The sequence below is a fragment of the Pseudonaja textilis genome, chromosome 2, assembly GCF_049901715.1.
Source record: "Pseudonaja textilis isolate UNSWEBS1 chromosome 2, rPseTex1.2, whole genome shotgun sequence".
Taxonomy (NCBI): domain Eukaryota; kingdom Metazoa; phylum Chordata; class Lepidosauria; order Squamata; family Elapidae; genus Pseudonaja; species Pseudonaja textilis.
The window spans coordinates 122,553,730-122,569,521 of record NC_141991.1 but is presented as its reverse complement, the minus strand read 5'-3'; the positions used below and the strand labels follow the sequence as shown (position 1 = coordinate 122,569,521).

Genomic DNA, 15,792 nt, shown 5'->3' with positions numbered 1-15,792 from the left:
AAACAGTGATTGATTGAGTGATTTGAAAGCAAAGACTACCTATATATTATCCTGTGTCATATATTTTATAATGAAAAACAGGAAATTTACTACTAAAAACTAGATACAGCCACTTCTCATTTAGCAGCTGCCTTGTTTAGCAATTGTTCACAACTACAATGGCAGTAACCAAAAAAATCATTTTTCTGACCAATGAACTTACTTATAATCAAATTTCACGTGCCTGTCAATAACACACGCTGGTGAGCTGTATAAGAAAACTTTATCTAAATAAGACCTCATGAACCAGTCTTTGCAACCTCTCTCTTTCTCTGCAACATATTTGCTTAACAATCATTTTGCTTCTGAGATAAATTCCAATCACTAAACATGGAGATTGTGCACATGCTAATTTTTTGATGTAGGTATCTGATTCAAATATAAAGATAATTCTATTTATTTTTAATAGCATCAAAAAATTAGAAAAAAGGAATTTTTGTACCAATGATAGGTTTACCTTCCATTTTGTTGTAGCACGCTTGAAAACGCCATGGATTCTTTGCACAATGGAATATTCAATCTCTTCTTTCTTGAATGAATATCCAATGCGCTAAAGGAAAAGAACAGAGGCTGTCACTGGTACAGACTTTAAAATCTCCATATGCTTTTTCAAATGATCAGTCCCTGGGTAACTTACCAGTCTTCGTGTCTTAATGAGTTCCAAGAGATTGATTTCATACTGCGAGAAAAATGATCAACAATAATTCAAGGATTACTGTGCTGTATAGTTTGTCACTATCAAGCCTTACATTTTTAGCATTTCTAGAACGTACGATAACAGCTGCAAGTGAAACAAGTTGCCAATAACGCAACGATTAATCAAGAATTACTCTAATCCCTCAATCCAATATATTAATAGCAAAGCCATTTTCTAGATGTTCATTCTAAGGCAGCCAAGCACTATCCACACTAATTAGGGTATTTGCAAGTTAAGGAGAAACCCAAGATTTACTGTCCTGATCCTTCCTGGCAATTACTAATATCACTCGGGAAACCCCAAAGTTTGCAGAAAGCGAAGAATGGAATGAGGGGATAGACCAGCAATCTCTTGTTGTTGTGATCAACAAGCTGATCAAAAGTATAGGTAGTCTTCAACTTACAACAGTTCACTTAGTGACCATTTGAAGTTACAACAGCACTGAAACAAGTGACTTATGGTCATTTTTCACACTTATGACCGTTGCAGCATTCCCCATGGTCACATGATTTACATTGGAATACTTGACAACTAGTTTGCATTTATGACGGCCTGGTCGCAGTGTGAACACTTTTTCCAACTTTCTGACAAGCAGAGACAATGGGGAAGCCAGATTCATTTAACAACTGTGTTACTAATTTAACAACAGCAGTGATTCACTTAACAAATGTGGCAAGAAAAGTCATAAAATGGAGCAAAGCTCACTTAACAAATTTCTCACTTAACAACAATAAATTTTGGGCTCAATTTTGATCGTGAGGACCCTGCTGCTATTTATAACCATTCGGAATTCTAAAATAAAGAAATGTGTCACTTCAGCTTTTATTGAAATGTATAGTTCAGGTTACTCACCAGCTTAGATCCCCATGATTTGTCTGTCTGTCTGTTTTATTAAATTTATATACAACCCATCTCCCCAAGGGATCCTCTACTTAACTGCTTCCCCAAAGGGGAGGGAGGGGAGAAGATAACAAGGTCTACCCATCATTCCCTTACAGGGAAGCTTTGCTCTGCTTTCCTCAATCTACTTGCATCAGTCTGCAGCGTAGCTCATTTGTACATTTTCTATATTCCTCTCCTAACAAGCATATTTAATGTAATACCATTTTCTCCATCGATAATCTCTTAGGCCTGCCACATCTCAAATAATCTATTTTTTTATAAGAAAGGATCGTAGCTGAGTGACAAGTAATCTCTTCATAAGCTCCCACTGAAATACCTTTAGGTAGGAGCGAAAGCCTGGGGAATAGTAATGCTAAGCAATATTCAGCAATGGGCTTGGCTGGGTGCAGGTTTCTTACATTCTTAACACACCTTCACATCTTGTTGAATTCCAAGCAGTCTTAGCAAACATGGAATCGGAACCGAATTCAACAACAATCTGATCGGTCACATATTACCCACTATAATACAGCTGCTTTTTCCTACCTCCTATCTTCATATATGTACAGATATCCTCAACTTACGACCACAGCCGAGCCCAAAATTATGTTGCTAAGTAGGATATTTGTTAAGTGAGTTTGGTCCCATTTTACAATCTTTCTTCCCACAATTGTTAAGTGACTTACTGCAGTTGTTAAGTTAGTAACACGTTTATTAAGTGAATCTGGCTTCCCCATTGACTTTGCTTGTCAGAAGGCTACAAAAGGAGATCATATGATCCCAGGACACTGCAACCGTCATAACTATGAGCCCTTTGCCAAGCATCTGAATGTTGATTACATGGCCATGGGGATGCTGAAAGGGTCATAAGTGTGACAAATGGTCATAAGTCACTTTTTTCAGTGCCATTGTACCTTCGAACAAGTCACCAAGTGAATTGTTGTAAGTCGAGAACTACTTGTACACACCCATCAACTATCCACAAATTTGCTTGTACAATGACAAATCATGCATTTGTGCACAAATCTATAAACTGCAAATATGGGCAATAGAAATATATGGAAATGTTTACATACTTCTTAGTTAAAATACAGAAACTAGAAAAGGTATGTCATATACACAATTGCAAGTTGAGCCTTCAAGTCATTTTGTCCTTAACCCATATAACCTGCTCCCTGCGCTTTTCTTGGCAGCATTTTTCAAAAGTAACTTGCCAGTTCCTTCTTTTTAGTGTGAGAGAAGTGACTGGCCCTACGTCACCCAGGTGGCTTGGTGGCTAAAGGAAGACTAGGCCTCCTAGTTTCTTTTTTTTATATATATAAATTTTATTGAATTTACAATTAAAAAATAACATAACAACATTACATATGCAACAGAGAGAAAAAAAGAAAGAAGAGAAAGAGAGAGGAAAAGAAAAAAAAAACGCTCGGTCTTGCGACCGAAAAAGGAGAAAAAGAAGTATAAAAGAGAGAAAAAAAACAAAGAGACGGAAGAAAAAGAAAATACGTTAAAACCAAACAGATATTCTTTTTGACAGTCTGCAAGATCCAATTCTCCTACCTTACTTTAAATATACACATCTTATCACTATTTATGCTTAAATTACCCATTATTCCTTGAACAGTTTATCTCTGATATAACCAATTATACCACGCATTCCAATTATTATCAAATGCTGAAGACTCTTTATTTTTAAGAGCTATGGTTAAATTGTCCATTTCTGCGCAGTCACATATTTTCTGAATGACCAATTGATCTGTAGGTAAACAGGATGATTTCCAGCACTGGGCAAATGCTAATCTGGCCGCAGTTAGAATATGAATTATTATATATTTCGTCTTTTTAGGAAAATGTTTATCAGAGATCCCTAGTAGGAAGAACTCTGGTTTGTATTCGATTTGTTCTTTGGTTATCTCCTCCAGCCATTTTCTAATTTTTTGCCAGTATTTCTGGGCTTCTTTACAGGTCCACCACATATGAAAGTAGGTTCCCTCTATGTTTTTACATTTCCAACATTTTGGACTAGAGTTTGGGTTCATTTTCGCTAACCTCGAAGGGGATAAGTGCCATCTATATAACATTTTATACATATTTTCTTTGTACGCCACAGATTTCGTAATCTTAATGATTCTATTCCAGATCTTTTCCCATTCTGTTAATGTAATGCTTCTTCCAATATTCCTACTCCACATTGTCATGTTCCCTTTCACTATCTCTTGCTCTAATTCTACCTCCAATAAATATTTATAAAATTTAGAGATATTCTTTTTATTTGATCCTAATAAGATTTTATCTAAGTGTTGTAATTTGCTATAGATTCCAAACTCTTTGATATCTTGTTTGTATCTACTATGGATTTGTATATATAACCACTGATCAATTTTAAATCCCTGTTCCTGTAAGTCCTGTCGAGTTCTTAATTTTCCTAAAGGGTCTAATAAATCTTTATATTTAGTCGTTTTTGTTATATCCAAATTGTTGGGATGAACCATTGCCTCCATTGTTGAAAGCCAAATCGGAATTTTTAAATAATGTTTTTTACATATTTTTTTCTAATTAGTTAATAGTGAATCTCTAATAAGATGTCTATGAAAGTACGCCTGTTTAGTTTTCCCCACATCCCATAGAAATGCGTGCCATCCTCTCTGAAGGTCGTGCCCTTCCAAGACTAGAGTTCTTTTGTTCCGTAAATTGACCCAGTCTTTTAACCATAATAAGTTGGCTGCCCAATAATATAATTCCCAGTTTGGAAGCGCTAGCCCACCTCTACTTTTTGCATCTTGTAAGGCCTTAATACTGATTCTAGCTTTTTCCCTTGCCAAATAAATTTAAGAGTTACCTTATTTATATCATCAAAAAATTTTTTGGTAATTTTATTGGGATTGTCTGGAATAAGTAAAGGAGTTTTGGTAAGATGTTCATTTTGATTGTGGCAATCCTGCCCAGTAGAGAAAGCTGCAACTTATTCCAAGATTCTAGATCTTTCTTAATTTGCTGTAACAGTTTATCATAATTATTCTCTTTGAGTGATTTACTATGTGGTGTTAACCATATGCCTAAATATTTGACCTTTTTTGTTGCCTGTATCCCCATGGTTTTTTCTAATTCTTTCCTCTGGTTCCCTGTTAGATTTTTAGTCAGTAATTTCGTCTTATTTCTGTTAATCTTTAATCCTGCTACTGAGCCATATTGTTCTAGTTCTTTTATTAGATTATGTCCTTTTTCCATGGGATCCTCTAGGAAGAAAACCATATCGTCTGCAAACGCCTGTAATTTATATTCCTCTGCTTTGACCCTAACTCCTTGGATTTCAGAATTTTGTCTTATCCGCGTTAACAATGATTCTAAAGCAAATATAAATAAGAGGGGTGAGAGAGGGCAACCCTGTCTAACGCCCTTTTCAATGCTTAGTGGGCCTGTTCGTTCACCATTAATTAGTATATTGGCTTGTTGGGTATTGTAAATTGTTGTGATAATATTCTCGAATTTAGTGCCCAGATTCATGTTATAGATTTTTGTATTAAAAAGTGCCAATGTAAGTTATCGAATGCTTTCTCCGCATCTAGAAACATGAGTGTAAATTGTTTCTCTGGATGAGCTTCATAATATTCTAAGACGTCATTAACGGTTCTTAAATTGTTTTTAATTTGGCGGAATGGAAGGAAACCATTTTGGTCTTCATGAATGTATAAATTTAAAACTTGTTTTACTCTATTCGCTATAATTGAGGTAAATAATTTATAATCGGCGTTTAAAAGTGAGATTGGTCTATAATTGTTGATATATCTGGCATCCACATCCTCCTTCGGAATTAACGCAATCAACGCCTCCCTCCATGAGTCTGGCATTTTGGCAGCCAAAAGTACTTCGTTAAACACTTCCAGCATCAGAGGCCCTACTAAATCTATTGTGGCTTTATACAATTCTACTGGAATCCCATCTGGACCAGGGGATTTATTATTACATTGATTTTCCATTGCAGATTTTAACTCAGACCATGTAATATCCTTATTTAGTAATTCTTTGTCTCCTTCCCCTATTGTTTTATCATTCGTATTCTCCAGATAAGTTCTTATTTTATCCTCATTGATTTCTTCTTTTTTATATAATCTTTGAAAATAGTTTAATATAATATCCTTTTTCTTCTCAATCTCATGTTGTGGGATGCCTTTCTCATCTATTAATTGGTGTATCAATCTCTCTTCTTTTTCTTTTTTAAGTTTATAAGATAGCCATCTTCCTGGTTTATTGGCATGTTCAAAATAATTTTGTTTGGACCTTCTCAAGCTAACTTCTATTTTATCTTGTTCAATTAAATTCAGCTTATGTTTGGCTAGTATTAACTGATTTTGTAGTCCTTGGACCTTAGGGGTTTTTTGTAATTGTATTTCTAAGTCTTGGATTTGTTGTTGTAACATGTTTTGTTGGGCATAAATTCTCTTGTTTCTCATAGCATTATAGGAAATTGTTGTGCCTCTTATAATTGCTTTCATAGTATCCCAAATGTTCTGTTTTGAAGTTGTTTCATTATTATTATCTTTTAGAAAATAGTTTAGCTCCTCTTTCAGTTTATTAATATACTCTTCTTCGTTTACAATTTGGTTGTTTAGTGTCCATCTTTTTTTTATTCGTCTCCTATCTCTCCAAATTAGCTGTATTGGGTTATGATCAGCCCATTCATTCGGTAGGATTTTGATTTCTTTTATTTCATTAGCCAAGTCCAAATCCATCCAAGCCATATCTATTCTGGTCCAAGTCTTATGTGGGTTAGAATAGTATGTAAATTGTTTTCCTTCAAGATTCCGTTCCCTCCATAGATCTTTTAAATTTAGCTCTCTCAACATTTCCTTACATGCCGCAGAAAGTTCCTTTTCCCCTTCTTGTTTTTCCCCATATTACTATGGTCTTTCTGGTAGTCTGCAATGGAGTTAAAATCGCCAATCAAGCAAATGTTTCTTTTTTCAAAGCCTACTATTTTTGGTGAAGGTGTTTAAAAAATTTCCCTGGTCATCATTTGGGGCATAGATTGCTACAAGTAAAAATGTGATGTGGTTTATCCAAACTTGTATAACCAGAGTTCTTCCTTCGGGATCCGACCAGATTAATTCTGCCTTTACATCTTGTTTTACGTAAATTGCAATTCCCTTTTTCTTGTGTTTGTCGGCCGGTGCTGTAAAAAGTTTACCTAATTTTGGACAAATTAGATGTCTTTCGTCATTTTTCGAAATATGTGTCTCTTGAAGACATATTATATCTGTGTTATGTTGAATAAGTTTTGAGAATATCCTTTTTCTTTTTGATAATGAATTTAATCCGTTTATATTGATGGAGAGCAACTTCTTCCCCTCCACCATTTATCTACTTCTGCTTAGATTTTTGCCTAGTAATGATTCGGTTCTCTTGTTGTTGTTGTTGTGGGATTTGCTCTTCTCTCCCATGTTGTGGATTATCACTTCCTGAAATTGGAGAAAGTCGTTCCTTTTGGGTTCTGTGATAATATCGGACCTCCTGTGGTCTTGTTTTAGGTTCTTCTTTGGTGGGTTGACTATTCTTATCTGTGAGCTGTTGATGAAAAACTTGGGCCTGTTCTATCGATTCTATTTTGATTTTCCTCTCTTTCCATGTAATTAACATCCCTTCCGGGATTAACCATTTAAAATGGATTCCTTCTTTATTTAAATCATTAGCTAAAAATTTATAATCTTGTCTTATCATCCTCACTCTCTTTGGAATTTGTTTTAAAATCCTAATTTCTCTGCCTTTATATGATATTGTTTCCTCCCTAGACATTTTCAAAATTAAATCCCTCAGACATCTCCTAGAGAAGCGGATATGAATTTCTCTTGGACAGTTGTTACTCCTGGCGTAGCTTGTGCTAACCCTATATACCTGATCAAACTCTTTAATTAGATCATCTTTTTCCTTTCCTAGCCATTCAGCCAATATTTCTGCCATCAAATGTTCCAATTCTTCATTTTTGGCTTCCGCCACATTCTGGAATCTTAAATACGCCATTGCTTTGTCCATCTCGAGGTGGACCAGAGAGTCTTCCGTTTCTCTAAGTACATTTTTAAATTCCTCATCCATCCTTTCAAAGTTAGTCTCCATGCGTGTTGTTCTACTCTCTATATCTTTTATTTTCACTTCGTTTCTCTCCATGGCCTGCTGTAGAGACCCTATCTTACCCTCCACCTTCGATATATCCGCTTTCATTTCAGCCTTCAGTTTCCCCATCTCATCCTAGTTTCTAACCTGGTGCTTTAACCACTGCACCAAAGTAGATCCATATGCTTACTGGTTATACTATAAATCTGCTAGTCACCGATTCTTGCAATCAATATTTTGTAAGCACTTAAAATTCTTGTCTTTTTTTGCAATTTCCAATTAAGGTGGAAGAAAAAAAGAAAAAGAAAAAATATTTTATTAAAAAAACCATTGAGATAGACCCCTCTCCCATTTTTCTCCATGCTTTCATTCCTTTTCTACATGTATTCCGAATTTAATTCAACTTATTAAACCTGTTTTGGAGGAAGGAGGAAAATTAAAGCTTGGCAAGGGAGTGCTCCTTCCTGAACTGGAAGCTCTGAGGGCCAGTCATCAAAATGTGGGTGCTTAGCAACTGGCATGAATTTATAGCAGTTGCACTGTCGTGGTCAACATTAATCTTCCCAGACAGCTTCCAACAAGCAAAATCAATGAGGAAAGCCAGAATTGCTTAATGACTGCATTAAGTTGTTCTCTTAACAACTGTGACAAAAAAGTTGTAAAATGAGACACAGCTTACTTAGCAACTGCCTTGCTTAGGAGAAGAAATGTTGGGCCCAACTGTGGTCGTAATTGAAGACTACATGTATGCATTCTCCCTACTGATCTCAAATTTCTAAAACTTTTTAACAAATGCAAAATAGCTTGAATTTACAATGGTTGCTAATTTTCCTAAAATCTTATGAAAATTAATTGATTTCAATTATGTTTTCTATTTTCAAACATTTAAATATTTTGGAAAGTTCCTGTGACATCATGTGAACTAATTAAAAGACTGTTTACCTTCCCCCTAAGTTACATTTTATCGCATCACATTGCAGATTCACTTTAAGAAACAAACAAATTTGAAGTAGTTAGTGGCAGAATAAACAATGTATCATAGATGTATTCATATCAACAGATAAAAATACATAGAAAAAGACCTTTGTCAGAAAACTACCTGTATGTAACTAATGAAGTCTTTCTTGTGAAGTGCTCTCCGCTGTATCTTATATTCAAGAGCTGAGACCTTCTTAATGACCGCCCTGCAAAAATGAAGCCAGAATCCTTTCACAAATTCTGATCCATATTAGTAGTAGTTTTAACAGTTCAGTTGTGTTTACCTTTTGGCAACGTATAGGCAAAATGCTCTCCACGCTACCTTGTCAAGCACAGCTTCTTTCAACTGTTGGAGCTGATGGAATTTTTTTAATGCAGCCAATTACCCTGGACAAGTTGCTGTGTAATATAGGTGGAGGATGGAAGGATACCCACATATAAATAAAAGTAGTCCTTGACATAAGTTCATCTTGTGACCATTCATAGTTACAACAGCAATAAACTAAGCGACATCACTATTTTTCACACAACCATTTCACCATCCCCATAGTCACATGATCAAAATTCAAATGCTTGGCAACTGGTTCATATTTGTGACAGTTTCAGTGTCCCGGGGTCCCTAGCAACCTTCCAACCAGGAAAGTCAATGGGGAAGCCAGATTCACTTAACAACAGCGTTACTAACTTAACTGCCATGACTCACTTAACAACTAAGGCAAGCAAGATCATAAAATGGGGCAAAACTCACAAGTGTCTCACTTTGCATCTTAGCAAAGTCGAGGACCACCTGTATATATAGGACTTTTAGGAGGTCCAGCACAAAGCCTTTAAGAAGCCTCCCTTAAAGTGATCTTATGCATTTGTATTGGGACTAAAAGAAATGCCAGTGCACCTGGAAGACACAAGATTGAAGAAGGGGGGATAAAGCCATCCTTGTGATGGTTGATTCTTAATCGGAAAGATAATGCTGCAAGTAGAAGCATCTAGGCTAGGGTCTCCTTCCACCTTTTTTTCCCCATCACGCTCCCCCCAAATCTTACATTTGTCACACTTTCTTCCCACTCTTCCCTAGTTATGTGAACGCCCCGCTTCCACAGGCCTCCCCTGTTTACCTGATTTCCTTACGAGTGAACAGCCCGACTCTCTCTAACTGCTCTAGCTCCGGAATTCGGTCCTCGATGCGTTCTTCGATCCTCTCAGCCATAACCCGCAAAAGACGAGCCGCTCGGCTCTACACCGAACCGAAACCCACGTGGAGCACCCTCCGCTTCCTGTAGCCCAGCCAGCTGCCTCGAAAAGCCGGGGCGCTCCTTTCTCTTCCTGGACTCCCGGTGCTTCCACCTTGCGGCTCCTGGAATAATTGCAGCCTTTCTGGTTTCGGACAGGGGAGGAAAAAAAATCACAGGAATACGCCGTTTGTGCTCCATGTCTGCCTACAAGTTACTAGGAAAAAGAAAAAAAAATTGTTCCAAAGAAGGGCAGTAAAAAACGAAATGGGAACAACCCAGCTCTACCCTCCAGGGTAATTATCTGTTTGGGATAGAGGAGATTTTCGCGGTCCCACTAGTTAAATTAGGGACTTTCTCTGTAGTACCGTATTAACAGAATTGATAGAGTGAGGGAATCGTCCGTTAATGCTTTGCTTAGAAAAACTCGCTTTCTTACAGGAAAAAAATGGCACACCAAGTGAGATGTTTTCCACTTCCAGCTTTGTGTTTCCGAATGTCAAAACCCTGTTTGGTTTTTGCACTGCTGCAGTTGTAGGCTAGAAGCAAGCATTGCCCCCATTGTAGTCAATTTATCTCATGAGAGAGCACCTCTAAACTGTGTTTAATAGTCACCCTGCTGCTCCAGTGGCAAGATCCTAAGGAATTTTCAGCAGACAATGCTCTTCATTATTGCAAAACTCCAGTTTCAGGATTCCCTGAAGGAACCCATGCCAGGTAAAGCAGAAAAAAAAAATCCACCTTGATTGTCTGAATTTGCTTCAGGATGGGGAAGATAAGCAAAGGCTTTCTGATCATATAAAACACAGATTTGAGAAAGTACTTCGACAAACCAATAGCCACAGAATTTTAATACAAGTAGCCAGCAACTTACCCCACAATTGAGACCAAAATTTCCATTGCTAAGCCAGTCAAGTGAATTTTGCCCCATTGTATGACCTTTTTTGCCACAGTTGTTATTAAGTTAGCAAACTGAATCCGGCTTCCCAAATGACTTCACTTGTCAGAAGTTCATAAAAGGTGGTCACATGACCCTGGGACACTTAAACCATCATAAATAAATACACGTCAGTTGCCAAGTGCCCAAATTTTGATCATGTGACCACAGGGATGTTGCAACAGTCATTAAGCGTGAAAAACAGTCATAAGTCGCTTTTCTCAGTGCTGTTGTAACTTCAAATGGTCACTAAATGAATGGCTGTAAGCCAAGAACTATCTGTATATTTTCCTTATGAGGGTTGTTTCACTGATTCAAATGACCATGTTATTTCCACAGTAATAAATTATCCATAATTAACATGATTAACAAATATCCCAATTCAATAAACATTTTTCCATTATTTATTTACTCCTAGGTTTTTGTAAGACCAGATATGTATGTTTTCTGTGTAATATTATGCAACATGCTTCAGTAAATTGTTTAATGTGGTTTATATTCATATTTATAGTATCCTTTATATATAGTTTATGTGTGTGTGTGTGTGTGTGTGTGTGTGTGTATGTATAAATATATATATATATATATATATATATATATATATATATATATATATATACACACATGTACATGTAAGTAACCGCAAAAACTTAAGAAAACGTATATATACATACATACATATACACATACACACACACACACACACACACATATCGGGGTTTTCAATTCAATGTGTGGAGTGTGAAGGGTTTGTGTTTATTTTCATGGTCATGATGTGCACTGAAGATGGTGTTTGATTTCTTTGTACGAGGTGCAATGACAATAAAGTAAACTAAATATTCATATGTTTTCTATATTACAATACACTGCAATACTGGCCAACTGGCCATTAAAACCATGTGTGAAAACTTGTCAGAATTTTAACAATTCCACAACTGGGGCATAGTTTCCATCACAGCAAAGCTGAAACCATTCTACATGATCCATAGTTGTTAGAAAGAAAGCAATACAGGCAGAACAATATAATCTGAACAGTGTTCTATTCTGGAAGTTCATAAACGCAAATTGCTAAAACAGAGACAATGAGCAACAAACAAGATGTTGAAAATGCTGGGACAAATGTATGGATGATGGTATGTTATATAATTTATATAAGTATACCTGAAAATGTGAAGAATATTCTGCTTCTAATTATCTTAGCACAATTAACATTATGGACTGTCAAAAGTATTCAGACCTGAGGAACAAATGCAGTGTCTGGCAGGCAAGAAAGAACTTGATTTGTAAGAACCCTGCTCAGTAGATTTGGAATGCAAACTAAAATGCAACTTGACATGTCTTTTGTTCCTGCCTCTTTCAGAAAATCTCCTGTAAATGTTTCCCATGTACCTTTAAGTTCACCATTTGAGCATATAACAAAAAATTAATGAGGTGAAGGATCGATTTTTTAAGTAGCAGAGACTAAAGTCTTAGCCAAAGGAATAATGAATAGATGACAGTGGCTGTTCTTCATTCACTATCGTTATTACAATGTTTTAACCACATATTAATTTCAGAGTAGTTTTACCTTGGGCAAATGTATCAAGACCTATATGTTAATCTGATATTTATAGTGCAAATTCTTGTAAATCTGTCTACTGCTGTAAGCTTCTACCAAAATATGGGTCCACAGTCAAATAAATAATATGAATTATCTATATTATTCTGCATCAGAATGATCACTTTAACCTATTTGAATGCAATATAAACTATTTCAAGACATCACATTTTATATTAAGATAAATAAAAAATTAACTATTTTTTACGGTACAAGAATTAGTGGCCCAATATTCCTAAATAATCACATCAACAGAGTCCTGTTACTGTCCAGTATCTTCTTTATCTCTTTCTGCTTTAAGACAAAGCATCAGGTAATCTCTAGTCAAACATGCTTTTCCACCAATAGCAGTTTCAAAGAGGCAAAACTAAAATACCCTAAAGCAGTAAATATATGGAATAAATATTCTAGAGAATCACATGTCTTATTTGGTTAAACTAGCAAGCTTTGTGTTTATATCAGCAGCAGAAATCTCTAACATAAGTTTCTGAATTTTTATCCTGACAAATAGCTAAGTCCAAAAATTGTGGGATTTTATGTGAACAGAGATCTTACATAATATTATATATTATCAACTTGAGCATGAATTTTTATGAGTCATCTTTCTTATTACTCAGACCCAAAATTAACTGTGCCTTAGTTCCATCTGGAGGACAACTAGTATGTAGGCGAATCATTTTCTATAGGTTATGACGTCAATTTCCCCTTAAATACCAATCAAATATCATTCATGTGTTAACTGCTGAAATATAGAATGTAGTGTTATACTTATTAAAAGTAGTTTTTTAGTAGTTTTTTTTTGAGTGCAGTTTTCAGTGAGTAAAATGTACTTCTAAAATTTTATCTCTCATATTAGCCACAAATGAATTAAGCCACTGAGACCAGTTACTTTATCTATTCATTAATATTAATGTATATTAGAAAGTTTCATGTTCTGCTAATCTACATGGAAACAATAATTTTTCCCTCTTGCTCCTAAACCTTTAACTTAAATACTAAGTTGCCAATTCTATCCTTTTCATTATAATTCCCAATTAAGTATCTAAAATTAATCTTCCAATTCCAATGCCAACAAAAGACCTGTTGTGTAATCAAAATAATGAATGTTTGGTACTATCCCAACATCTGGGAATTTCCATTGAAAACAAACCTTTAGTATCAATACATAAGTTAGTTGTTTACACTGGTTTTTTACATTGGAGAAAATGGAAATCTCTGAGTTATACTCTCATAATATCAAGACAAGACAGCTGGTTTGCTGTACTGTGGGGGTTAAGACAACAGGATAAAAACTAGCACACAAAGCCAGCTGGGTGACCTTGGGCAGTTCTCTCTCAGCCCTGAGAAGCAGATAAGGACTACCCACGTCTGAAAAATCTTGGCAAGAAAACTAATTCAGGAATTAAAAACTGTCTCAAAGGCGCACACATTAAAAGAAAGAAAGGAAAACAACTCATTATGAAGAATCATTTTCCCTATACTTGGTTTCTAAAATGGATGGTAAAAAGGTCCAGAATCAGGCAAATGGCATATTTATTTCTTCGAAATCTATCCCACCTTCCTCCAAGAGCTCATAGTGACACACACTGCACTTCCTACGCTAATTTTCTTTACAAGTCAGCAAGGTAAATTAGGCTGAAACAAATTGACTGTCCGAAGACTCAGCGATTCCCTCAGGCAAGCATGGACTGTAGTCCAGCCTCTTAAAAACTAGACAGTGATAGGTGGCAATTATTGTATCACAAGCTTGATCAAAACTGTTTGCTGCTTTTATTTCTTGTCATATATTAATTAGCTGCAGAGTCATTCCAGGTAAGAGGTCTGTGGAACACACCAAATTTATTAAGAACCATAATAAAAATATCTGAATGTACTGCATTCAGTTTTGGTTGCCATGATATAAAAAAGATGTTGAGACTCTAGAAAGAGTGCAGAGAAGAGCAACAAAGGTGATTAGGGGACTGGAGGCTAAAACATATGAAGAACGGTTGCAGGAACTGGATATGTCTAGTCTTAATGAAAAGAAGGACTAGAGGAGACATGAGAGCAGTGTTCCAGTATCTCAGGGGCTGCCACAAAAAAGAGGGAGTCAAGCTCTTGGGTGGGAACTAATCAAGGAGAGAAGCAACCTAGATCTAAGGAGAAATTTCCTGATAGAACAATTATAACCAGTGGAACAACTTGCCTCCAGAAGTTGTGAATGTTCCAACACTGGAAGTATTTAAAAAGATGTTGCATAACCATTTCCATAGGATTTCCTACCTAGGCAGGGGGTTGGATTAGAAGACCTTCAAGGTACCTTCCAACTGTTATTCTATTTCTGATACTATGCTTATCATTGTGTATCCAAAAGCTCAACCCTGTTGACAATTTACTAATTTACTATGTTCATACTATGTTCATACTATGTTCATCTCTTCCATGGAATTTCACTACAAACTCACAAACTAGGATATCCTGCATTTGCAATACTTTTTATTTTTATATTTATTCTTCTGATGTGTTTGTTTCATACTCTAAACAGAACAGCTACATTATGGCAGTTTGATCATTATCAATAGTTCACCTGCACGAGAGAAACTACATCCTTTAACAATTTTGTGGCATGTAGTTGTTTTATTTAAACTTGCCTTTGGGTTGTGTCTCAGAGATCTTGTGAGGAGAAACATTTTGCACCTTTCAAGTTTTGTAGCATCGATGCTAAGGAATAACCTTTACATCACTTTTAAAACTTAGAAAGGGCTCAAGATAATTTTTTTCCCCCTCAACCTATTTTTTTTCACCAGATAATGGAAGGAAAGACGCGTCAAACGCTATCCTACAACTAGAACATGTTCGCAACAGGGAATTGGGGGGGGGGGGGAGAAAAGGATCATCAATCGTTCCCACAACGAGACATTAATTTCTACTGGTAGAATTTGACCAACAGATAGGATCTCAAAGATGGCACCCCAAACTAAACTCCGCAGCACGTGTGGGACCAGCTTTACTAGCGCGTGGTCGCTTTTCAGATTTTCAAAACCGTTCCCCGAGACACGGACGGAATTTGCAGGTCGCCGTTGCTTCTCTTAGCAATCCGACACGCGTCGCTGGTTCAAAGAAGAGCAAATCCAGAGCTCCAAGTCGCGTTCTTTCCCATCATGCACTCCGGGGCCGGGGAAAGAGGTTGGTGGCGGGTGGGGGGAGGAGGAAGGAAGAGACGAAGCAGCAACAGCTTCGTTTTCCCGCGAATTCAGTTCAAAGGAAGAGCGAGGGGGAGGGGAAAAGGGAAGCTCCCGGCGGTGAAGCGCGCGGTCCAACCAAACTCTTGCAGAATCATTCTGCCGTCATG

At 36.5% G+C, this 15,792-nt stretch overlaps 1 protein-coding gene across 1 annotated transcript in view; it reads right to left on the bottom strand.

Annotated features, from left to right (window-relative positions):
• Positions 1 to 10,072, bottom strand: part of UTP6 (UTP6 small subunit processome component) — a 30,600-nt gene extending 20,528 nt beyond the window's left edge. Inside the window, exons 1-4 of the mRNA XM_026711089.2 lie at positions 9,814 to 10,072; positions 8,823 to 8,907; positions 677 to 718; positions 497 to 589 (exon numbers count right to left, since the gene is read on the bottom strand). Of these exons, the coding sequence (XP_026566874.1) occupies positions 497 to 589; positions 677 to 718; positions 8,823 to 8,907; positions 9,814 to 9,905 (312 nt within the window). The 5' untranslated portion in view covers positions 9,906 to 10,072. The remainder of the gene's footprint in view (positions 1 to 496; positions 590 to 676; positions 719 to 8,822; positions 8,908 to 9,813) is intronic.
• Between the last annotated feature and the right edge of the window lie 5,720 nt (positions 10,073 to 15,792).